At 43.6% G+C, this 26789-nt stretch overlaps 1 protein-coding gene across 2 annotated transcripts in view; it reads right to left on the bottom strand.

Annotated features, from left to right (window-relative positions):
- The window catches only part of LOC109866154 (rho-associated protein kinase 2-like), a 74206-nt gene that overhangs the window by 37265 nt on the left and 10152 nt on the right, over nt 1-26789 (bottom strand). For both annotated transcript variants that reach the window (XM_020454717.2, XM_031800832.1), the window contains 7 exons: nt 26098-26189; nt 16141-16300; nt 15428-15521; nt 11409-11652; nt 7729-7835; nt 2686-2845; nt 2149-2309 (listed from right to left, as the gene is read on the bottom strand). In XM_020454717.2, the coding sequence (XP_020310306.2) occupies nt 2149-2309; nt 2686-2845; nt 7729-7835; nt 11409-11652; nt 15428-15521; nt 16141-16300; nt 26098-26189 (1018 nt within the window). The remainder of the gene's footprint in view (nt 1-2148; nt 2310-2685; nt 2846-7728; nt 7836-11408; nt 11653-15427; nt 15522-16140; nt 16301-26097; nt 26190-26789) is intronic.

The raw sequence follows: 26789 nt of genomic DNA, 5'->3' as shown, positions 1-26789 counted from the left end.
TTGTTGAGTGAGGAGAAATGAGACAGTGAGAGAGAGTGAGAGATGGTGAGGTTCGTTTCGGGTAAAGACAGCACCAAGACCTTTTGTTGAGTGAGGAGAAATGAGACAGTGTGAGTGAGAGAGAGTGAGAGATGGTGAGGTTCGTTTCTGGTAAAGACAGCACCAAGACCTTTTGTTGAGTGAGGAGAAATGAGACAGTGTGAGTGAGAGAGAGTGAGAGATGGTGAGGTTCGTTTCGGGTAAAGACAGCACCAAGACCTTTTGTTGAGTGAGGAGAAATGAGACAGTGTGAGTGAGAGAGAGTGAGAGATGGTGAGGTTCGTTTCGGGTAAAGACAGCACCAAGACCTTTTGTTGAGTGAGGAGAAATGAGACAGTGAGAGAGAGTGAGAGATGGTGAGGTTCGTTTCGGGTAAAGACAGCACCAAGACCTTTTGTTGAGTGAGGAGAAATGAGACAGTGAGAGAGAGTGAGAGATGGTGAGGTTCGTTTCGGGTAAAGACAGCACCAAGACCTTTTGTTGAGTGAGGAGAAATGAGACAGTGAGAGAGAGTGAGAGATGGTGAGGTTCGTTTCGGGTAAAGACAGCACCAAGACCTTTTGTTGAGTGAGGAGCAATGAGACAGTGAGAGAGAGTGAGAGATGGTGAGGTTCGTTTCGGGTAAAGACAGCACCAAGACCTTTTGTTGAGTGAGGAGAAATGAGACAGTGAGAGAGAGTGAGAGATGGTGAGGTTCGTTTCGGGTAAAGACAGCACCAAGACCTTTTGTTGAGTGAGGAGAAATGAGACAGTGAGCGAGAGTGAGAGATGGTGAGGTTCGTTTCGGGTAAAGACAGCACCAAGACCTTTTGTTGAGTGAGGAGAAATGAGACAGTGTGAGAGAGTGAGAGATGGTGAGGTTCGTTTTGGGTAAAGACAGCACCAAGACCTTTTGTTGAGTGAGGAGAAATGAGACAGTGAGCGAGAGTGAGAGATGGTGAGGTTCGTTTCGGGTAAAGACAGCACCAAGACCTTTTGTTGAGTGAGGAGAAATGAGACAGTGAGAGAGAGTGAGAGATGGTGAGGTTCGTTTCGGGTAAAGACAGCACCAAGACCTTTTGTTGAGTGAGGAGAAATGAGACAGTGAGCGAGAGTGAGAGATGGTGAGGTTCGTTTCGGGTAAAGACAGCACCAAGACCTTTTGTTGAGTGAGGAGAAATGAGACAGTGAGCGAGAGTGAGAGATGGTGAGGTTCGTTTCGGGTAAAGACAGCACCAAGACCTTTTGTTGAGTGAGGAGAAATGAGACAGTGAGAGAGAGTGAGAGATGGTGAGGTTCGTTTCGGGTAAAGACAGCACCAAGACCTTTTGTTGAGTGAGGAGAAATGAGACAGTGAGAGAGAGTGAGAGATGGTGAGGTTCGTTTCGGGTAAAGACAGCACCAAGACCTTTTGTTGAGTGAGGAGAAATGAGACAGTGAGAGAGAGTGAGAGAGAGTGAGAGATGGTGAGGTTCGTTTCGGGTAAAGACAGCACCAAGACCTTTTGTTGAGTGAGGAGAAATGAGACAGTGAGAGAGAGTGAGAGATGGTGAGGTTCGTTTCGGGTAAAGACAGCACCAAGACCTTTTGTTGAGTGAGGAGAAATGAGACAGTGAGAGAGAGTGAGAGATGGTGAGGTTCGTTTCGGGTAAAGACAGCACCAAGACCTTTTGTTGAGTGAGGAGAAATGAGACAGTGAGAGAGAGTGAGAGATGGTGAGGTTCGTTTCGGGTAAAGACAGCACCAAGACCTTTTGTTGAGTGAGGAGAAATGAGACAGTGAGAGAGAGTGAGAGATGGTGAGGTTCGTTTCGGGTAAAGACAGCACCAAGACCTTTTGTTGAGTGAGGAGAAATGAGACAGTGTGAGTGAGAGAGAGTGAGAGATGGTGAGGTTCGTTTCGGGTAAAGACAGCACCAAGACCTTTTGTTGAGTGAGGAGAAATGAGACAGTGAGAGAGAGTGAGAGAGAGTGAGAGATGGTGAGGTTCGTTTCGGGTAAAGACAGCACCAAGACCTTTTGTTGCAGCTAATAGAACAGTCAGAGAGAAATCTTCCCGAAACACACAAATAAACACGCACACACCTTTACACACAAAGACGCACAATGAACCCCCCCCCCACACACACACCTCCTCAGCGAGTTTGTCGTTGTGCGTGCGCAGCTCGTCCAGTTTGTGCTCAGCCTGCTTGTAGTCACAGTCCAGCATGGAGTGCTCCTTCTCCAGGTGCAGCAGCCTGGACTCCAACTGCAGCTTGTGGCTCCGCTCCTCCTGCAGCGTCCGCTCCATCCCTCACAAACGTAAGAAGGAGACAATGTTATGATAATAATAGACAATTGTATAATATGGACGCCAGATGTTTCTCAATTTTGTTGCAGACCTGAACTAGCTGATCTTATTCACCTATTCAAGGACTTGGTGATTCGTTGACAAGTTGATTCAGAAGTGCTAGGATAGATGGAACAGCTGGGGGTCCCAGAGGAGAGGTTTGAAAAGTCCTGGTTTAGCCAACACGTTTATCCAGATTGTCATTATTGGCAGTGACACATACTCACTAGGTGGGGCACATGTTCCCCCTGCTTCTTGTTGTAATGTATATTTTTCTCTTATGCTCCATTTCACTAATCTATCAATTCCCAAACACCCCTACCCTTTCTCCCCCCTCACCTTTCAGGGCCTCAGACTTGGCTTCTTCGATGGACTCGTAGATCTGGTTCTTGTCAGCTAGGCGGGTCTTGGTGACCTTGTGCTCTGCCCGCTCCGCGTCAAAGCTCTGCTGCAGTGACTTGAGCTTGAATGCCAGGTCAATCTCCTGGTTGCTCTTCTCCTAATGGACCCAACCAGAGGTCAAAGGTCAGCTGTGTATGTGTGTCTCAGGATAAAGAGGGGACAGCTGCCCAATACCAAATTGATTGCCACTGTGAGAGATCTAAGAGGACTTGAGATAATTTGATCTAATATATCAATAGAAGATCTACGGTGCCTTCAGAAAGTATTCACATCCCTTGACTTTTCCACATTTTGTTGTGTTACAGCTTGAATTTAAAAAATATTAAATTGTGTCACTGATCTACACCCAATACCCCAGGGATCATCAACTAGATTCAGCCGTGGGTCAATATTTTTTCTGGAGCAGAGGGTCGGGGGGCCGGAACATAATTACAAATCATTTGTTGACTGCAAATTGACTGCAAGAAGCCCAAACAGATAGAATGTTTGACTAAAACATAATCATATCAAACATTGCGCACATTTGTATACAATCACGTGTCTCTCTATTATGCGTGTTAATGCCTGGGAACAGATTTCTTTAAATCACTTGGAGCTGATTTCCTGGTGTTTTTACAGTCTTTTATGTCCAGCAATTAAAATCCCCCCAAAAAACACATACATATTTTTTTTGTTTATTTTGCTCAGAAAACTTGGGGTGCCAAAAAAAACTACCCGCGGACCAAATTCATCCCACGGGCTACCAGTTGGGGGACCCTGCAATACCCCACAATGTGAAAGTGTAATTATTTTTAAAGAATTTTGGGGGAAACTGAAATGTCTTGAGTCTGTAATTATTCAACCCCTTTGTTATACAAGCCTAAATACGTTTGGGAGTAAAATTTGGCTTAACAAGTCACATTATAAGATGAATTGACGCTCTATGAAATAATAGTGTTTAACATGATTTTCAACTCTGCACCCCACCCACACATACAATTATCTGTAAGGACCCTCAGTCAAACAGTGAATTTCAAGCACAGATTCAACCACAAAGACCAGGGAGGTTTTCCAATACCTTGCAAAGAAGGGCACCAATTGGTAGATGGGTAATCAATGCACCCAGTGAGATTAGACTAGATTAGTTTATTAGTCACATGCACAGGGTCGCAGATGTAATTGCAGGGTACAGTGAAATGCTTAAGCTCCAAACTCCAACAGTGCAGGTCAAAAAGAGAAGTGACAATAATACCAATAATAATAAATACATATTTACAACTGTAACAATCATAAATGGGGGGGGGGGGGTAGAATGTCCCCGAGGGAATGTCCATAGGTACAGGCGTCCTCCCTAACAGTTGCCGGAGGGGAAGGAAACCACTCAGGCCAATGGTGATTTAAAAAAAAGTAAGTTTAATGGCTTTGAAATGAGAAAAATGAGGATGGATCAACAACATTGCAGTTACTCCACAATACTAACTTAATTGACAGAGTGAAAAGAAGCCTATACAGAATTAAAAACATTCCAAAGCATTCTGTTTGTAATAAGGCACTAAAGTAATACGGCAAAATTAAAAACATTCCAAAGCATTCTGTTTGTAATAAGGCACTAAAGTAATACGGCAAAATTAAAAACATTCCAAAGCATTCTGTTTGTAATAAGGCACTAAAGTAACAGCTGATGTTCTACTTTTTACAGGTGCAGTGATCTCTGAGCTGCTCTGACAGCTGGTGCTTAAAGCTAGTGAGGGAGAAGTGTTTCCAGCTTCAGAGATTTTTTGCAGTTCGTTCCAAGTCATTGGCAGCAGAGAACTGGAAGGAAAGACGACCAAAGGAGGAATTGGCTTTGGGGGGGTGACCAGTGAGATATACCTGCTGGAGCGCGTGCTACAAGTGGGTGCTGCTATGGTGACCAGTGAGCTGAGATAAGGCGGGGCTTTACCTAGCAGAGTCTTGTAGATAACCTGTAGCCAGTGGGTTTGGCGACGAATATGAAGCGAGTGCCAATCAATGAGAGCGTACAGGTCGCAATGGTGGGTAGTGTATGGGGCTTTGGTGACAAAAAGGATGGCACTGTGATAGACAGCATCCAGTTTGAGTAGTGTTGGAGGCTATTTTATAAATGACATATATAAAATGACATGTGGCGGCAGGGTAGAGCGTTGGACTAGTAACCGGAAGGTTACAAGTTCAAATCCCCAAGCTGACAAGGTACAATCTTTGAAATGAGAAAAATGAGGATGGATCAACAACATTGCAGTTACTCCACAATACTAACTTAATTGACAGAGTGAAAAGAAGCCTATACAGAATTAAAAACATTCCAAAGCATTCTGTTTGTAATAAGGCACTAAAGTAATACGGCAAAATTAAAAACATTCCAAAGCATGCATTCTGTTTGTAATAAGGCACTAAAGTAATACGGCAAAATTAAAAACATTCCAAAGCATGCATTCTGTTTGTAATAAGGCACTAAAGTAATACGGCAAAATAAAAAACATTCCAAAGCATGCATTCTGTTTGTAATAAGGCACTAAAGTAATACGGCAAAATTAAAAACATTCCAAAGCATTCTGTTTGTAATAAGGCACTAAAGTAATACGGCAAAATTAAAAACATTCCAAAGCATGCATTCTGTTTGTAATAAGGCACTAAAGTAATACGGCAAAATTAAAAACATTCCAAAGCATGCATTCTGTTTGTAATAAGGCACTAAAGTAATACGGCAAAATTAAAAACATTCCAAAGCATGCATTCTGTTTGTAATAAGGCACTAAAGTAATACGGCAAAATTAAAAACATTCCAAAGCATGCATTCTGTTTGTAATAAGGCACTAAAGTAATACGGCAAAATAAAAAACATTCCAAAGCATGCATTCTGTTTGTAATAAGGCACTAAAGTAATACGGCAAAATTAAAAACATTCCAAAGCATTCTGTTTGTAATAAGGCACTAAAGTAATACGGCAAAATTAAAAACATTCCAAAGCATGCATTCTGTTTGTAATAAGGCACTAAAGTAATACGGCAAAATTAAAAACATTCCAAAGCATGCATTCTGTTTGTAATAAGGCACTAAAGTAATACGGCAAAATTAAAAACATTCCAAAGCATGCATTCTGTTTGTAATAAGGCACTAAAGTAATACGGCAAAATTAAAAACATTCCAAAGCATGCATTCTGTTTGTAATAAGGCACTAAAGTAATACGGCAAAATTAAAAACATTCCAAAGCATGCATTCTGTTTGTAATAAGGCACTAAAGTAATACGGCAAAATTAAAAACATTCCAAAGCATGCATTCTGTTTGTAATAAGGCACTAAAGTAATACGGCAAAATTAAAAACATTCCAAAGCATGCATTCTGTTTGTAATAAGGCACTAAAGTAATACGGCAAAATTAAAAACATTCCAAAGCATGCATTCTGTTTGTAATAAGGCACTAAAGTAATACGGCACAATTAAAAACATTCCAAAGCATGCATTCTGTTTGTAATAAGGCACTAAAGTAATACGGCAAAATTAAAAACATTCCAAAGCATGCATTCTGTTTGTAATAAGGCACTAAAGTAATACGGCAAAATTAAAAACATTCCAAAGCATGCATTCTGTTTGTAATAAGGCACTAAAGTAATACGGCAAAATTAAAAACATTCCAAAGCATGCATTCTGTTTGTAATAAGGCACTAAAGTAATACGGCAAAATTAAAAACATTCCAAAGCATGCATTCTGTTTGTAATAAGGCACTAAAGTAATACGGCAAAATTAAAAACATTCCAAAGCATGCATTCTGTTTGTAATAAGGCACTAAAGTAATACGGCAAAATTAAAAACATTCCAAAGCATGCATTCTGTTTGTAATAAGGCACTAAAGTAATACGGCAAAATTAAAAACATTCCAAAGCATGCATTCTGTTTGTAATAAGGCACTAAAGTAATACGGCAAAATTAAAAACATTCCAAAGCATGCATTCTGTTTGTAATAAGGCACTAAAGTAATACGGCAAAATTAAAAACATTCCAAAGCATGCATTCTGTTTGTAATAAGGCACTAAAGTAATACGGCAAAATTAAAAACATTCCAAAGCATGCATTCTGTTTGTAATAAGGCACTAAAGTAATACGGCAAAATTAAAAACATTCCAAAGCATGCATTCTGTTTGTAATAAGGCACTAAAGTAATACGGCAAAATTAAAAACATTCCAAAGCATGCATTCTGTTTGTAATAAGGCACTAAAGTAATACGGCAAAATTAAAAACATTCCAAAGCATGCATTCTGTTTGTAATAAGGCACTAAAGTAATACGGCAAAATTAAAAACATTCCAAAGCATGCATTCTGTTTGTAATAAGGCACTAAAGTAATACGGCAAAATTATGTGGCAAAGAAATTAACCTTTTGTCCTGAATACAAAGGGTTGTTTGGAGAAAATCCAACACAACATTACTGAGTACCACTCTTCATGTTTTCAAGCATGGTGGTGGCTGCATCATGTTATGTGTATGCTTGTCATCGACAAGGACTAGGGAGTTTTTTTTAGGATAAAAAGAAACGGAATAGAGCTAAGCGCAGGACAAATCCTAGAGGAAAACCTAGATCAGTCTGGTTTCCGACAGACACTGGGAGACAAATTCACCTTTCAGTAGGACAAGAAACTAAAACCCAAGGCCAAATATACACGGGAGTTGCTTACCAATACGACATTGGATGTTCCTGAGATAATTTCCGCCCCAAAAATGAATTAAAACCCCACTTTGTAACAAAACTAAATGTGGAAAAAGTAACTTTCTGAATGCACTGTATCTTGCCCTTTGATAGGGACATATTGAGTGTTATGTAGAGTAAGTCTTCCCAGTGAAGTGCAGGGGTGTGTCCATCTTGGCATATTTTGCAACAGAAAACAATAAAAGTTTACTATTGGACAGGTCCAGGTAGGCCTTCGCTGTTTCAGTCAATTGTCTTCCGTTTGGTGCCTAATGTTTCACGACCCAGCCCTCTTACCTTTTCCATGTCAGTGAGCCTATGCTGTAGCTGCCTCTTCTCCATCTGTGAATTGGAGAGAGAACCCTTCACATGCTTCACCTCCGCCTCCAGACCCTGGATATGCCCTGAGAGAGAGGGAAGATAAAGAACAGCAAGAGAGAGAGTGAGGGAAGTAGGGACGAGAGTAAAGGTGGAGAAAGCGAGAGAGAAAATGACATGGAGAAACACAGGTACAGAAATAGGGAGAAAGGGAGTGAGGGAGACAGAGATTAGTATCGTTTTGAGGTATCTGTGAGGCAGAGGTGGCACCACAGGTCCCAGAATGGTGTGGAGGAAAAACAATTCTGGGGCACATAGTTTTTTTCTGATCTTGTAATCTAACCATCGCAGATGAGGAAGGCCGACATAGGCCTGTTTCAAATGGTCCTTTCGGAAATCATGTAGCGGCCTCCCCTGAAAGAACGCAAAGACCAATGTTACCAAATTTTCCAAAACAGAGTCCATCTATAAGGGTGACATGCTCCCAGGCAGACCTGGGTCCTATTTATGCTTGGTTAAACTTGCCTAATGTAATATAACCAATGGAATGGTTCCAAAAGTGCAAAACTCTGCCCCTCATGTCACAATGGAACCAACGGAATGGTTCCAAAGTGTCCAAATCCAAATCTGTCCAAATCTGTCCAAATCTGTCCTATGTCGGCCCAAATCTGAAACGACAACCCTATCACTTGTCTCCAGGGGTGTTTTGACTGTCCTATGTGGGAGGTATTTGAGTTGTTGATGTTGATGTCCTTTCAGACTATGTAAACGTCTGTGTTGAGTCAGTTGTGCCTACTAAAACCTGTAAAATCCTCCCTAACAATAAGCCTTTGGGTATCAAAAAAAATCTAAAATCACTACTTGATAGGAAGAAGGCGGTTTATGCTGAGGGTGATAGACAGGCTTTAAGAGATGTACAACATGAGATCAAAAGACAGATACCAGTGGACAAGGAGGCATGCAAGCAAAGGGTGCAGAGGACCCTCTCCTCAGCAAACTCAAGGGTGGCCTGGCAAGGGATTAAATCCATGGCTAACACTAAATAGCCCCCCCCCCCACGTGTCAGACATACACACCACCAACACAGGCTCTCACCAGGGATGTGCTTCGTCCCCACTCCTGTATATCGTGTACACTAATAGTTGTAATAGTTCCCATCCTGACAGGCACCTCATTAAGTTCGCTGATGACACTGCCTTGATCACCCTCTTGTATGATGACGAGGAACACCATAGCCTGGTCCTAAATTACTTTGTAGAGTGGTGTGACGAATCACACTTGGTCTTCAATACCAACAAGACTAAAGAGAAGGTGCATATACTTCAGGAAGTATACAACACCCACAGTTGAAGTCAGAAGTTTACATATACCTTAGCCAAATACATTTAAACTCAGTTTTTCACAATTCCTGACATTTAATCCTAAAAAAATTCCCTGTCTTAGGTCAGTTAGGATCACCACTTTATTTTAAGAATGTGAAATGTCAGAATAATAGAGAGAGTGATTTATTTCAGCTTTTATTTCTTTCATCACATTCCCAGTGGGTCAGACGTTTACATACACTCAATTAGTATTTGGTAGCATTGCCTTTAAATTATTTAACATGGGTCAAATGTTTCGGGTAGCTTTCCACAAGCTTCCCACATTAAGTTGGGTGAATTTTGGCCCATTCCTCCTGACAGAGCTGGTGTAACTGAGTCAGGTTTGTAGGCCTCCTTGCTCACACACACTTTTCTATAGGATTGAGGTCGGGGCTTTGTGATGGCCATTTCAATACTGTGACTTTGTTGTCCTTAAGCCATTTTGCCCCAACTTTGGAAGTATGTTTGGGTTCAATGTCCATTTGGAAGACCCATTTGCGACCAAGCTTTAACTTCCTGACTGATGTCTTGAGCTTCAATATATCCACATAATTCCCCTTCCTCATTATGCTATCCATTTTGTGAATTGTATCAGTCCCTCCTGCAGCAATGCACCCCCACAACATGATGCTGCCAACCCGTGCTTCACGGTTGGGATGGGGTTCTTCGGCTTGCAAGCATCCCCTTTTCCTCCAAACATAACAATGGTCATTATTACCAAACAGTTCTATTTTTTTTCTCCATCAGACCAGAGGACCCCATGTGCAGTTGCAAACAGTAGTCTGGCATTTTTATGGCGGTTTTGGAGCAGTGTCTTCTTTCTTGCTGAGCGGCCTTTCAGGTTATGTCGATATAGGACTCGTTTTACTGTGGATATAGATACTTTTGTACCTGTTTCCTCCCGCATCTTCACAAGGTCCTTTGCTGTTGTTCTTAGATAGATTTGCACCTTTCGCACCAAAGTACGTTCATCTCTAGGAGACAGAACGCGTCTCCTTCCTGAGCGGAATGACGGCTACGTGGTCCCATGGTGTATATACTTGCGTATTATTGTTTGTACAGATGAACGTGGTACCTTCAGGCATTTGAAAATTGCTCCCAAGGATGAACCAGACTTGTGGAGGTCTACAATTTTTCTGAGATCTTAGCTTATTTCTTTTGATTTTCCCATGATGCCAAGCAAAGAGGCACCAAGTTTGAAAGTAGGCCTTGAAATACATCCACAGGTACACCTCGAATTGACTCAAATGATATCAATTCGCCTATCAGACGCTTCTAAAGCCATGACATCATTTTCTGGAATTTTCCAAGCTGTTTAAAGGCACAGTCAACTTAGTGTATGTAAAGTTCTGACCCATTGGAATTTTGATACAGTGAATTATAAGTGAAATAATCTATGTGTAAACAATTGTTGGAAAAATGACTTGTGTCATGCACAAAGTAGATGTCCTAACCAACTTGCCAAAACTATAGTTTGTTAACAAGAAATTTGTGGAGTTGTTGAAAAATGAGTTTTAATGACTACAACCTAAGTGTATGTAAACTTCCGACTTCAACTGTACCTCTGCAACATCTATCAGAGGTCAGAACATATAAATTGTAGAGGAATACAAATATCTGGGTGTCCTCTTGGACAATAAGCTTCAATGGAGTAAATGTACAGACCTGATCTACAAAAAGAGCCAACCGAGACTGTACTTTCTCAAAAAGCTGGGATATTTTAATGTAGACTGTACTATACTGACTCTGTTTTTACAAACCTTTCATTGAGAGCATTTTAACTTGTTGTATTGTTTGTTGGTTTGGTAATGCCACTGTCAACCAGAGAAATATGCTGAGAAGGAGCATCACCACAGCAAGCAAGGTACTTGGAGTCAAACAGACAGGCCTGGATGAGATCTTTAAGGTCAGGGCCCACAGCAAGGCTCACAAAATCATTTTAGACCCAAGTCACCCCCTGTACCCGGACTTGAACTACTCCCCTATGGGCGCAGGTATAGGGCACCCCTCAGCAGGAAAAACAGAACTAGACAATAATTTGTGCCAGGTGTGATATCCTACCTAAATAGCTCAGGCTAATGTTCCTATCGACCCAGTAAGGCCAGCAGTCTCTTTTTATTGGTATGTAACTGTTATGAAAGTTGTCAATTAGTTTTTTATTTAAACGTGTACATGACACTGAAACAAAATTCCCCGACTATAGAGTCAGTAAAGAGGTTGCACTTTTACTTTACTTTACTTTAAACTCTACCGATCTGACAACCCTTGCTCCAACCCCAACCTCATCCCCAGTCTCACCCTGCAGGTCCAGTATAATCTCTGTCCCTAGGCTGCGGTCCCGCCTCTCGGCCTCCAGGTCGGCCTGCAGACCCATAAGCTGCTGCTCCAGGCCCATCTTGGCGTCCAGCTGGGTGCAGTTGTCCACCAGCTCCCTGAGGTTGAACTCCAGGGCCTGGGCCTGCTTTTGGGCCTCTGACTGGCTCCTCCGCAGCCGCCCCGCCGCCTCCTGCTCCTCGGCCAGCACCGCTGTCGCCTCCTCCAGCTGAGAGATATAGAGGGAGAGAAGGAACCGCCTGAGAAATGCCACTCTACCGCTGCTGTCCGACTGTACAATAACTGTAGTTCTTAAATGTTTTTAAAGTTTATAACGATACATTTTTATCAATAGTTTCCCAATAAAGTAAAAAAAGCAAAACAGTCAGACATCCCTTTTCTTCTTTGCATTGTGCATTTCTGATGAACAGGAAATTGGCTTGGCTATATTGGATTGTTCATTTTGGGAGAGGTTGAAACTGGAGAGTTTTGAGAGGACTTTACGCTTGACGTTAACAACATGCTGAGTGGTTCACCTTAAACCCAAACTGCAAAAGAGACCGATCCTGTATTCAGGCGTGCTGTGAGGTGTTCCTACAACTTTTTAAGCAACCTTAGATATGACGGGATTATACTGATAGGCCGGTTGTTGTGCACTTCCTGCTGGTCTCCAGATTTACAGTCGGAAGTCGGAAGTTTACATACACTTCGGTTGGAGTCATTAAAACTCATTTTTCAACCACTCCACAAATGTATTTTTAACAAACTATAGTTTTGGCAAGTCGGTTAAGACATCTACTGTGCGCACAGTATAGACTTTACGTCCATCCCCTCACCCCGACCTGGGCGCGAAACAGTCACCCTCGAAGCATCGTTACCCATCGCTCCACAAAAGCCACGGCCCTTGCAGAGCAAGGGGAACCACTACTTCAAGGTCTCAGAGCAAGTGACGTCACCGATTGAAACGCCACTAGCGTGCACCACCGCTAACTAGCTAGTCATTTCACATCGGCTACACATGCCAAAGGATTTTTTCCAAAAATAGTTTACGGACAGATTATTTCACTTATAATTCACTGTGTCACAATCCCAGTGGGTCAGAAGATTATATACACGAGGTTGACTGTGCCTTTAAACAGCTTGGAAAATTCCAGAAAATTATGTCATACCTTTAGAAGCTTCTGATAGGCTAATTGACAACATTTGAGTCAATTGGCGGTGTACCTGTGGATGTATTTCAAGACCTACATTGAAACTCAGTGCCTCTTTGCTTGACATCATGGAAAAATCAAGAGAAATCAGCCAAGACCTCATAAAAAAAATTGTAGACCTCCACAAGTCTGGTTCATTCTTGGGAGCAATTTCCAAATGCCTGAAGGTACCACGTTCATCTCTACAAACAATAGTATGCAAGTATAAACAACATGGGACCACGCAGCCGTCATACTGCTCAGGAAAGAGACGCATTCTGTCTCCTAGAGATGAATGTACTTTGATGCAAAAAGTCCAAATCAATTCCAGAACAACAGCAAAGGACCTTGTGTAGATGCTGAAACAAATAGAACTGTTTGGCCATAATGACCACCGTTATGTTTGGAGGAAAAAAGGGGAGGCTGGCGAGCTGAAGAACACCACCACAACCGTGAAGCATGGGGGTGGCAGCATCATGTTGTGGGGGTGCTTTGATACAGGAGGGACTGGTGCACTTAACAAAATAGATGGCATCATGAGGAATGGAAAATTATGTGGATGCATTGAAGCAACATCTCAAGACATCAGTCAAGAAGTTAAAGCTTGGTCGCAAATGGGTCTTCCAAATGGACAATGACCCCAAGCATTCGTGGCAAAATGGCTTAAGGACAACAAAGTCAAGGTATTGGAGTGGCCATCACAAAGCCCTGACCTCAATCCTATAGAAAATATGTGGGCAGAACTGAAAAAGTGTGTGCAAGCAAGGAGGCCTACATATCTGACTCAGTTACACCAGCTCTGTCAGGAGGAATGGGCAAAAATTCACCCAAATTATTGTGGGAAGCTTGTGGAAGGCTACCCAAAACGTTTGACCCAAGTTAACAAATTTAAAGGCAATGCTAAAAATACTAATGGAGTGTATGTAAACTTCTGACCCACTGAAAGAAATAAAAGCTGAAATAAATAATTCTCTACTATTATTCTGACATTTCACATTCTTAAAATAAAGTGGTGATCCTAACTGACCTAAGACAGGGAATTTTACTATAATTAAATGTCAGGAATTGTGAAAAACTGAGTTTAAATGTGTTTGGCTAAGGTGTATGTAAACTTCCGACTTCAACTGTATGTACAGGGGCTCAAGATGGCCGTCTTCCATACCTTTGGTAATGAACGTTCTTGCATTGATAACTTGACTATCTGGGTAATTCGGGTGGTTAGGCTGTCACTGTACTTTTTTAGAAATACAGTTTCAAGACCAAACACATCTTTTGCTTTAGAGTTTGAGGGAGGAGAGGATTTTCTTGACCTTTACCTCACTGGTGGACAACAACAAAAAAACGGTATGGCTTTCATTGCTGGGGATCATGGACAGGTCTCTTGGGGTGAACTTTTGGCCCAGCTCTAGGACTTAGTCAATGAAATAGTCATTAAAGGTGGGTGCGATGACTGAGCTGTTGTCCTGAAGCTGTTGACTTTCAATTGTAGACTCAGATCTTTCTCAGTGAGTTTGTTGCTGTTCCCTTTTGCTTCATTGATGATATTGAGAAAGAAATTGGCTTTGGCTTTCCTGAGACTAATTGTCACTTTGTTTCTCAGTCCTTTATAGATTAGTTTGTCAACATGGTCCCCTGTGGCTCAGTCGGTAGAACATGGTACTTGCAACGCCAGGGTTGTGGATTCAATTCCCATGGGGGACCAGAAGAAAAAAAAAAAAAGAATGAAATGTATGCACTTACTACTCTGCTCTGGATAAGAGCATCTGCTAAATGACAAAACATAACATCTTAGGGCACATTTTAGAGACTGTTATAGAACAGCATCTCTTCTTCATAACTTGCCATAAAGTATCATCTAATCAGGGTAGGCCTTGTATTTTTGTTGGGTTTGTGAGGCACATGTTTAGTGAACTCAGAAACGGCTCCAGGGATAAGCGACATAAGTGGTCGCGTAGGGCTCCAGGCTGCTTGCCCCACAAGGTGGAAGTTAGTTGTGCATCAGGAATTTTTATTTTGTTGTCAGTCACTGACAGTCACTCAATTAGCCATGTCAGCAAAGGAATTTTTATTTTGTTGTCAGTCACTGACAGTCACTCAATTAGCCATGTCAGCAAATTCTTTTTTGATTGGTAAGTTAGTTTCGCAAGCTATTCAAGCTTGTAGTAATCATGGGCGAATACCGACCGGTCACTTAGGGCACAAGCCCAGGGGCCCTGACCTCCAGGGGTCCTCCATTGATTTGTTAGACACTTTCACTCAGATATCATTAACATGGCATAAGTCATAGCAAAATTTGTAGAATTGCAGGTAATTAGCTTTAAAACTGAAAAAATGTCTCTCCACCTCATGGCAAAATGAGTAGAATTACAGGGAATTAGCTGTAAAAATTTGTTTGTTGTTTTAAAAAATCTCTGCCCCATTGCCAAATGAGTAGAATTACATGAAATTTGTTAGAAAATTGCAACATTGTCTCTCCGCCCCATGGCAAAAAGTGTAGGGAGGGGCAACCAAATCTCGCTTAGGGCTCCCAAAAGGCTAGAGTGAACTTGGTTGTATTTGAGTCATCCGAGAAGTCAGTATGTCTCAGTGTTCTTTTCAATCTGTCTGTCTGAGAATTATGTCTGTCTATCTGAGTGTTGTATTCCATTGGTCTGTCTTGAGAGCTACTACGTTGCACCGAACATTTCAATATTGAATTTGTACTCAAATGTCAGTCTTGTCCCTTCTGAGCACACATTTTCCCTTTTTGTTTTAAAAACAAAAAACAAACCCACAAATGCATGCATGTATGTACGCAACAATGCAACAACCTACCTCTCCTTTAATGCTGTCCTCTTTTTCCTCAGAGCTATCCTTACAGTCTTTAGAGTCCTCCACAGATATCCCTGTATTCCCACCTCTCAGCAGCCTATTAGAGAAGGAGAAGCAAGAGAGAGGGAGGAGATAGGTCTTTAAACTGGCTTTACCTGAGGTACCCAGCCAGCCATGCCAACCTTCCTCGCCCTCTGAGTACCCAAGCCCGTATCCCGCCCCATAACACATCCTGCCCAACCAAGAACCGACCCAGCTCAGACTCCAGCTCTACAATTCACATTCAATGATCATGATCGTGAGCATAAGAACAGACTTTTATCATGAGCCTAGTGGCTTTATTAAAAGGGCTATTGGAACAAGGAGGCAGTGTAAAGTACAGACGCAGCGCGTACGACTGGCTTAAAATAGTGTTGCATTTCAACATACAACTCTACCTTTTTTCTTTCACTCTCTCCCTATTTCATTTCCTCTCTCTATAGCTGCAGGCACAGACATGACCTTAAGCACATTTTCTGCACAGTACAGAGTCTTACAAAAACACCCTTAAAAACATACAGCAGACTCATTCCAATGTAAATGTAGAAAACCAAACAAGATTCCTAGATAATTGGCACGCTTGCTGAAGCTAAATATAACACTAACATGAATGTACACAGACACTGTATAGACACTAACCTTAAGTCTTAGAATAGATAGAAACCAATTAGTCTTACTGGTCTTCCTTGAAGTAGGTGAAGCCCACGAATGGCAGCTGGTTGCCCACAAAGGCCCTTGGTGTGGGAAAGGTCTCCACGTCGCCTTTGTCATCCTTAATCTCGTCAAAGTTACTGGTGTCTATGTCACTGCTCAACTCTGGTACAACTGGGGCCACGGCTGAAGAAGGGAGAGCGAGAGGGAGGCAGAGAGGAAGTGGGAGAAGCAGAGAGGGGGAGATGGGGGCAGAGAGGCAGAGTGAGAGAGAGAGAGAGATGCAGAGTCATAAAGAAGCAGAGTGTGTGTGTGAGCGAGAGAGGACAGAAAAGGGGTGGAAATAGTGTGGGTTTGGGTAGAGAAGAGAAGAGAGAGGGAGACATAGCTGATTCAAATGTCTAAAATCAACCAACTCAGCTCCGTGCTAAAATTGGTGTCAATCAAGATACACTAACACAGAGCTAACTGTCAGCTCCTCCGATTCTCAATCAGCGTGTGGTTATTTTCACAGTATAGTTTGTGATTTTCTAAGTGTGTATAGAATGTGTGTGTGTGTGTGTGTGTGTGTAGCACACCAAATTAAACTGGGCATAGGAGGTAGAAGAGACCGAGCTGGCGTGGACGCCAGACCCGCCACTCCTCTCTCCCCCTACAGTACCCGCTTTGTGTCCCAACACACACTGTTGCCTTTCACACATGCAGCCTAAACACACTCCAGGAGAGATATAACTAACTCTCCTTCTTTTGCTGTTCCTTTAAAGGCCCCCGGCAGCAGAGCCGGACAGAAATAAATTATAAGGGCCAGGAGGCGAAAGCTGAAAAAGTAAGCCTGCTCTGCAGGAAACTAAGCCGCCTTGTTGAATCCTCTTTCTTCAACAGGATCGGTTCTTGCTCCAGGCGAAGATAGCCAAGTTTAAGACAGACCCTCAGTAGGGAGAGATCAAGAGATGGATGGATGAAAGACAGGAGAGAAAGATATATGGATACAGAGAGTGAGTGATAAAAGAGGGAACGAAAGAAAGATAAAAAAATAGTTGTGCGGTGAGACTGGAGAAAGAGATGCCGCTCTAGCTCTGCGGGGGCCAATTACGGCGCTGCTTACCCAGCATGCTCTCTGATAGCGGGTAGGCTAATGACAGGCAGCTGTGGCCACAGTGAGAGTGCAGAGAGGAGGGAGCGACCGTACCTCGAATCTGATCTGAGGCCTGGTACAGCGGTTCTGGGGCATCCCCTCTCATTACCCCAATCCAACCCAGCCCGCTCCCAGTGTGGCTACCGACACCCTCTCCACCCTTTCCCTCCCTCCACCTCCCCTCAATCATACAATCATAGGACAGGGTGCATCAGCCGAAGAACATGGCTGACTGTTTACTCTCCCAACCAATTCTGCTATTTTGTTAGTTTTTATGCATAACTTTTAAAAAAAACTTAATGTTGCTGCTACCATCTCTTATGACCAAAAATAACTTCTGGACATCAGAACAGCGATTACTCACCGCGGACTGGAAGAAACTTTTTCCTTTAACGAGTCTGACGAGAAGGATATCCTGCTTTCACTGGAACAGGCCCAGATCCACGTCTTTTGAGTGAAGAAAAGACGCAGGAAAAGGGGCCGCAGATCAGGTAGCCTTCTGAGAATCCGTAGGCGAGCGAGTAAACTCCCACTGCCATCCGTTCTTCTTGCTAATGTACAATCATTGGAAAATTAAAATTGATGACCTATGATTAAGATTATCCTAGCAACGGAACATCAAAAACTGTATATCTTATATTTCTCCGAAACGTGGCTGAACGACGATACGGACAATTTTTTTATTTTTTTTATTTCACCTTTATTTAACCAGGTAGGCAAGTTGAGAACAAGTTCTCATTTACAATTGCGACCTGGCCAAGATAAAGCAAAGCAGTTCGACAGATACAACAACACAGAGTTACACATGGAGTAAAACAAACACAGTCAATAATACAGTAGAAACAAGTCTATGTACAATGTGAGCAAATGAGGTGAGAAGGGAGGTAAAGGCAAAAAAGGCCATGGTGGCAAAGTAAATACAATATAGCAAGTAAAACACTGGAATGGTAGTTTTGCAATGGAAGAATGTGCAAGGTAGAAATAAAAAATAATGGGGTGCAAAGGAGCAAAATAAATAAATTAATTAAATACAGTTGGGAAAGAGGTAGTTGTTTGGGCTAAATTATAGGTGGGCTATGTACAGGTGCAGTAATCTGTGAGCTGCTCTGACAGTTGGTGCTTAAAGCTAGTGAGGGAGATAAGCGTTGCCAGTTTCAGAGATTTTTGTAGTTCGTTCCAGTCATTGGCAGCAGAGAACTGGAAGGAGAGGCGGCCAAAGAAAGAATTGGTTTTGGGGGTGACTAGAGAGATATACCTGCTGGAGCGTGTGCTACAGGTGGGAGATGCTATGGTGACCAGCGATCTGAGATAAGGGGGGACTTTACCTAGCAGGGTCTTGTAGATGACATGGAGCCAGTGGGTTTGGCGACGAGTATGAAGCGAGTGCCAGCCAACGAGAGCGTACAGGTCGCAATGGTGGGTAGTATATTGTCTAGCGCGGCTGATTTGCAGGGGGCCAGATTTTGCAGCTCTTTCAGAACTTCAGCTGAATGGATTTGGGAGAAGGAGAAATGGGGAAGGCTTGGGCGAGTTGCTGTTGGGGGTGCAGTGCTGTTGACCGGGGTAGGAGTAGCCAGGTGGAAAGCATGGCCAGCCGTAGAAAAATGCTTATTGAAATTCTCAATTATGGTGGATTTATCAGTGGTGACAGTGTTTCCTATCTTCAGTGCAGTGGGCAGCTGGGAGGAGGTGTTCTTATTCTCCATGGACTTTACAGTGTCCCAGAACTTTTTTGAGTTAGTGTTGCAGGAAGCAAATTTCTGCTTGAAAAAGCTAGCCTTAGCTTTTCTAACTGCCTGTGTATAATGGTTTCTAGCTTCCCTGAACAGCTGCATATCACGGGGGCTGTTCGATGCTAATGCAGAACGCCATAGGATGTTTTTGTGTTGGTTAAGGGCAGTCAGGTCTGGGGAGAACCAAGGGCTATATCTGTTCCTGGTTCTACATTTCTTGAATGGGGCATGTTTATTTAAGATGGTTAGGAAGGCATTTAAAAAAAATACCCAGGCATCCTCTACTGACGGGATGAGATCAATACCCTTCCAGGATACCCCGGCCAGGTCGATTAGAAAGGCCTGCTCGCTGAAGTGTTTCAGGGAGCGTTTGACAGTGATGAGTGGAGGTCGTTTGACCGCTGACCCATTACGGATGCAGGCAGTGATCGCTGAGATCTTGGTTGAAGACAGCAGAGGTGTATTTAGAGGGCAAGTTGGTTAGAATGATATCTATGAGGGTGCCCGTGTTTAAGGCTTTGGGGAGGTACCTGGTAGGTTCATTGATAATTTGTGTGAGATTGAGGGCATCAAGTTTAGATTGTAGGATGGCTGGGGTGTTAAGCATGTTCCAGTTTAGGTCACCTAGCAGCACGAGCTCTGAAGATAGATGGGGGGCAATCAGTTCACATATGGAGTCCAGAGCACAGCTGGGGGCAGATGGTGGTCTATAACATGCGGCAACGGTGAGAGACTTGTTTTTAGAGAGGTGGATTTTTAAAAGTAGAAGTTCAAATTGTTTGGGTACAGACCTGGATAGTAGGACAGAACTCTGCAGGCTATCTTTGCAGTAGATTGCAACACCGCCCCCTTTGGCAGTTCTATCTTGTCTGAAAATGTTGTAGTTTGGGATTAAAATTTCAGAATTTTTGGTGGTCTTCCTAAGCCAGGATTCAGACACAGCTAGAACATCCGGGTTGGCAGAGTGTCCTAAAGCAGTGAATAGAACAAACTTAGGGAGGAGGCTTCTAATGTTAACATGCATGAAACCAAGGCTATTACGGTTACAGAAGTCATCAAAAGAGAGCGCCTGGGGAATAGGAGTGGAGCTAGGCACTGCAGGGCCTGGATTCACCTCTACATCGCCAGAGGAACAGAGGAGGAGTAAAATAAGGGTACGGCTAAAAGCAATAAGAATTGGTCGTCTAGAACGTCTGGAACAGAGAGTAAAAGGAGGTTTCTGGGGGCGATAAAATAGCATCAAGGTATAATGTACAGACAAAGGTATGGTAGGATGTGAATACAGTGGAGGTAAACCTAGGTATTGAGTGATGAAGAGAGAGATATTGTCTCTAGAAACATCATTGAAACCAGGAGATGTCATTGCATGTGTGGGTGGTGGAACTAATAGGTTGGATAAGGTATAGTGAGCAGGACTAGAGGCTCTACAGTGAAATAAGCCAATAAACACTAACCAGAACAGCAATGGACAAGGAGAGGCATGCTTAGTCGAGTGATCAAAAGGGTAGCCAGGCCATCGGTAGCAAGCTAGCATAGGATGGAGGTCTGTTATTAGCCACCTCTTGCGTTCCGTCAGTAGATTAGTGGGGTTCCGTGTGGTAGAGGGGATTAATCCAAATCACACAACAACAACAAAAATAAAAACAATAGATATAGTTATAGAGGCCCAAGAAGAAAACATAATAATAATAAAAATAAATAAATAAATTGTCCGATTGACTATTCAGATAGCAGCCGATAAGACAGCTAACGGTTAGCAGGCCGCAGATGGGCGTTCAGGTAACGTCGCGACGGAGGAGCCAGCTGGATAACTCCTTCGGGTAGAGAATGTCGGCAGTCCAGTTGTGAAGGCCCGGTGGGGCTCCGCGTAGGCAGCAAAACGGGTCCGGATAGGTGACTGCAGCCCAGGAGTGATTGATGGAACTCAGGAGTGATTGACGGAGCTGGCTAGCTCCAGAATAATTTATGTTTGCTCCGGAATCGACGAAAGCCGATAGTCACACGGATAGCAGCTAGCTAGCTTTGAGATCCAGGTATGAATGTCCAGAGAGCGGTTGAAATCCAGGGACATGGAGAGAAAAATTGGTCCGGTATGTTCTGTTCCGAGCCGCGCTGCGCCGTACAAAACTGGCGATAGATTCGAGCTAAAGGATAGCTGATGACCACAAACCGTGGTTAGCTGAATACTAACGATTTGCCAGTAAAGAAGCTAACTAGCTTCTGAACTAGCTTCCGATTAGCTTCTGGATTAGCTTCTGGGCTAGCTTCTGGCTAGCTCCTGGCTAGCTTCTGGCTAGTTTCTGGCTAGCTTCTTGGAGTTTCTGGCTAGCTTCTTGGAGTTTCTGGCTAGCTTCTTGGAGGATTACAGATTTGAGGTAAATAATACTTTTTTATAAATATAAATTGGTGAGGCGGGTTGCAGGAGAGTGTTTTGAAGATGAGTTGATGGAAAAAAAAAAAAATGTATGTGAAAAAAAGTTGTAAATATATATATATATATATATATATATATATATATATATATATACGGGACACGACAAGACGAGGACAAAAGACGTCTGAACTGCTATGCCATCTTGGGACACATGTTTGATGATATAGAGCTAGCGGGATTTTCCATGCACCGGCAGAACAGAGATGCAACCTCTGGTAAAACGAGGGGTGGGGGTGTGTGTCTATTTGTCAATAACAGCTGGTGCATGATGTCTAATATTAAAGAAGTCTCGAGGTATTGCTCGCCTGAGGTAGAGTACCTTATGATAAGCTGTAGACCACAATATCTACCAAGAGATTTCTCATATATATTATTTGTAGCCGTCTATTTACCACCACAGACTGATGCTGGCACTAAGACCACACTCAACCAACTCTATAAGGCCATAAGCAAACAAGAAAATGCTCATCCAAAAGCAGCGCTCCTAGTGGCCGGGGACTTTAATGCAGGCAAACTTTAATCAGTTTTACCAGATTTGTCACATGTGCAGCCAGAGAAAAAAAAAATCCTAGATCATCATAACGCCACACACAGAGATACATACAAAGCTCTCCCTCGCCCTCCATTTGGCAAATCTGACCATAATTATATCCTCCTGATTCCTGCTTACAAGCAAAAACTAAAGCAGGAAGTACCAGTGACTCGCTCAATACGGAAGTGGTCAAATGACGCGGATGCTACACTGCAGGACTGTTTTGCTAGCACAGACTGGAGTATGTTCCAGGATTAATCCGAAGGCATTGAGGAGTACACCACCTCAGTCATTGGCTTCATCAATAAGTGCATCCACGACGTCGTCCCCACAGTGACTGTACATACATATCCCAACCAGAAGCCATGGATTACAGGCAACATCCGCATCGAGCTAAAGGCTAGAGCTGCCGCTTTTAAGGAGCATGTGTCTAATCAGGATGCTTATAAGAAATCCCGCTATGCTCTCCGACAAACCATCAAACAAGCAAAGCATCAATACAGGATTAAGATTGGAAATCCAGACGCGAGCTGCCCAGTGACGTGAGCCTACCAGACGAGCTAAATGCCTTTTGTGCTCGTTTTGAGGCAAGCAACACTGACACATGCACGACAGCACCAGCTGTTCTAGATGACTGTGATAATGCTCTCTGTAGCCGATGTGAACGAGACCTTTAAACTGTCAACATTCACAAAGCCGCTGGGCCAGACCGATTACCAGGACATGTACTCAAAGCATGCGAGGACCAACTGTCAAGTGTCTTCACTGACATTTTTACCCTCTCCCTGACCGATTCTGTAATACCTGTTTCAAGCAGACCACCATATTCCCTGTGCCCAAGGAAGCGAAGGTAACATGCCGACGTGGCACTCACGTCGGTAGCCATGAAGTGCTTTGAAAGGCTGGTCATGGCTCACATCAACAGCATCCTCCCGGACACCCTAGACCCACTCCAATTCGCATACCGCCCCAACAGATCCACAGATGACGCAATCTAAATCACACTCCACACTGCCCTTTCTCACCTGGACAAAAGGAACACCTATGTGAGAATGCTGTTCATTGACTACAGCTCAGCGTTCAACACAATAGTGCCCATGAAGCTCATCACTAAGCTAAGGACTCTGGGACTAAACACTTCCCTCTGCAACTGGATCCTGGACTTCTTGACGGGCCGCCCCCAGGTGGTGAGGGTAGGTAACAACACGTCTGCCATGCTGATCCTTAACACTGGGGCCCCTCAGGGGTGTGTACTTAGTTCCTTCCTGTATTCCTTGTTCACCCACAACTGTGTGACCAAACACGATTCCAACACTATCATTAAGTTTGCTGATAACACAACAGTGGTAGGCCTGATCACAGACATCGATAAGATGGCCAATAGGGAGGAGGTCAGAGAACTGGCAATGTGGTGACAGGACAACAACCTCTCCCTCAATGTGAGCAAGTCAAAGGAGCTGATCATAGACTACAGGAAAAGACGCGCCGAACAGGCCCCCATTAACATCGACAGGGCTGTAGTGGAGCGGGTAGAGAGTTTCAAGTTCCTTGGTGTCCACATCACCAACAAACTATCATGGTTCAAACATACCAAGACATTCGTGAAGAGGGCACGACAAAAGCCCCCCCCAATGAGAATTAAAAGATTTGGCATGGGTTCCCAGATCCTCAAAAGGTTCTACAGCTGCACCATCGAGAGCATCCTGACCGGTTGCATCACTGCCTGGTACGGTAACTGCTGAACATTTGACCGTCAGGTGCTACAGAGGGTAGTGAGAATGGCCCAGTACATCACTGGGGCCAAGCGTCCTGCCATCCAGGACCTATACAATAGGCGGTGTCAGAGGAAAGCCCATAAAATTGGCAAAGACTCCAGTCACCCAAGTTATAGACTGTTTTCTCTGCTATCACAAGGCAAGCGGTACCGGAGAGCCAAGTCTAGGACCAAAAGGCTCCTCAACAGCTTCTACCACCAAGACATAAGACTGCTGAACAATTAATAAAATCGCCACCAGACAATTTACATGTGACCCTCCCTTTTGTACACTGCTGCTACTCGCTGTTTATGTCCAAATGACCTCAACTAAGCTGTACCCCCGCACACTGACTTGGTACCGGTGCCCCCTGTATAAATCCTCGTTATTCTTATTCTTATTGTGTGCCTTTTTATTACTACTTTTTATTTTATTTTTATTTTATTTATTTCACCTTTATTTAACCAGGTAAGCTAGTTGAGAACAAGTTCTCATTTACAACTGCGACCTGGCCAAGATAAAGCAAAGCATTGCGACACAAACAACAACACAGTGTTACACGTGGAATAAACAAGCGTACAGTCAATAACACAATAGAAAAAAAATAAAGTCTATATACAGTTTGTGCAAATGGTGAGGAGGTAAGGCAATAAATAGGTCATATTAGCCAAGTAATTAAAATTTAGCAAATGAACACTGGAGTGATAGATTATGATGTGCAAGTAGAAATACTGGTGTGCAAAAGAGCAGAAAAGTAAATACAAACAATATCGGGATGAGGTAGGTAGATTGGGTGGGCTATTTACAGATGGGCTATGTACTGCTGCAGCGATCGGTTAACTGCTCAGACAGTTGATGTTTAAAGTTAGTGAGGGAAATATAAGTCTCCAGCTTCAGCAATTTCTGCAATTCCTTCCAGTCATTGGTAGCAGAGAATTGGAAGGAAAGGTGGTCAAAGGAGGTGTTGGCTTTGGGGATGACCAGTGAGATATACCTGCTGGAATGCGTGCTATGGGTGGGTGTTGTTATCGTGACCAGTGAGCAGAGATAAGGCGGAGCTTTGCCTAGTATAGACTTATAGATGACCCTCCCTTTTGTACACTGCTGTGGCTCTAGCGACGAATATGTAGTGAGGGCCAGCCGACTAGAGTATACAGGTCGCAGTGGTGGGTGGTACGAGGGGCTTTGGTGACAAAACGGATGGCACTGTGATAGTCTTACTCTTCTTGAACCGCACTGTTGGTTAGGGGCTTGTAAGTAAGAATTTCAAGGTAAAGTCTACATTTGTTGTATTCGGCGCATGTGACAAATAAAGTTTGATTTGATTTGCTAGCACCCAGGCTGTGTTCCATATGGCACCCCATTCCCTATATAGTGCACTACTTTTGACCTGGACCCATAAGGCTCTGGTCAAAATTAGTACAATATGTAGGGAATAGGGTGCCATTTGGGATGCAGGCCCAGACTCCCACACCTGAGAACTTTATATCACGCAATGGTCAGGAATGGGGATGCTTTAACCTGCTAGCCAACCTGCTGACTTTATCTGGCTATCTATTTATCTTGATCTGGCTGCAGTGGATAACTGCAGGCAGCATTTCCACCATCTGCGCTGTGTGTGTGCCTGCGCTGTGTGTGTGCCTGCGCTGTGTGTGTGCCTGCGCTGTGTGTGCAAGTGATCCCACCAAAGTCCTTTCAATTGATTCCGGTCACATGATATCAAAATCTGTGAGAATGGTCCCTCCTTGTATCTCCGAATAAAATGGCAAACAAGTGGCAAAATGGCAAACATACTACTGACAACACTACTGCCTCTCTCTTCCTCTCACCCTGTACATCTTTTTTTTTAACTAGGCAAGTCAGTTAAGAACAAATTCTTATTTTCAATGACAGCCTAGGAACAGTGGGTTAACTGCCTGTTCTTGCTGAACTTGCAACCTTCCGGCTACTAGGCCAACGCTCTAACCACTAGGCTACGCTGCCGCCCCACAGGGCAATGGTCTAATGACTGATTAGTAATAGTTGAGCTCTGCCTTCTGATAACTGTATGTATCAAGAGCAGGAGTGCTGCTTTAGGATCAGTTTTGCCTTTTAGATCACAATAAATAAGATCACATGGAGAGCAGGAAATACCTGATCCTAGATCAGCACTCCATACGACTGTTCCACTACATTTTTGCTGATAGACCAAAAAGAGCAAAGAGGAGGCTTCATGGCCCCATGCATGGGAATGAACTGTAGTATGTCGTGTATAATCAGGAAAATGGGAAGTTGGGTTACATAGGCAGATACAAAGGCACACACAGACAGGGATACACGCAAGGGTGCGCACTGGAACGCATGCCCACACACACAATGTATGACTGAACACACACACACACACTCACTCACTTACTCTGTCGGATGGTGTGGAAGGTCCACTGGTCATTCCTGAAGAAGGGGTGTCTCTTGATCTCCTCCACGCCGTTCCTCCCCAGACGCACCTCCCTGTACATAGTCAATGGGACGGCACGGTCAAAGAGTTGTCAGTCACTCAAACGTGCAACTCAACCGCAACCTGAACACAATGCAAAGCACCACTTTCCTCCACACAGCTGTGACTGCTAGCCCTCAAGGCACTGACCGCAGTCCACTGACTGACCAGGCTAGACTGCCTCATGACCACTGCAGCACTCAGTAGAACCAGAGTCTAACTGCAGCCAGTAGGAGTAGTGATACTGAGAGAAGATAGGTCCAGAAAGTTGCTGATATGGAGATAGATAAAGCCACACAGGAGCACAATCAGGTAATGAGGCAATAGGGTAGTGAGGCAATTGGGCCAGACAAGTCAACAACACTACTGCCTCTCTCTTCCTCTCACCCTCCATCCCTGCCACAGGGTGCAGGGCCGGAGGGGTGCGGCAGTTTGGGCTGCCACGTGTGGGACATTCCAGCCTCAGCCATGAGGAAGGGAGGGAGCAAGGGAAGAAGGGAGGGGTGTGTTTATGTCCCACTAGAAAACATGAGAGACCATGGGAAAAAAACACAGCTTGTCCCTCAGAGAGAGAGACAAAACAGGGAGATGGGGAGGGACTGGATTAAGTAATG

Source organism: Oncorhynchus kisutch, linkage group LG21 (genome assembly GCF_002021735.2).
Source record: "Oncorhynchus kisutch isolate 150728-3 linkage group LG21, Okis_V2, whole genome shotgun sequence".
Lineage (NCBI taxonomy): Eukaryota > Metazoa > Chordata > Actinopteri > Salmoniformes > Salmonidae > Oncorhynchus > Oncorhynchus kisutch.
This window is presented reverse-complemented; position numbering and strand designations above follow the sequence as displayed.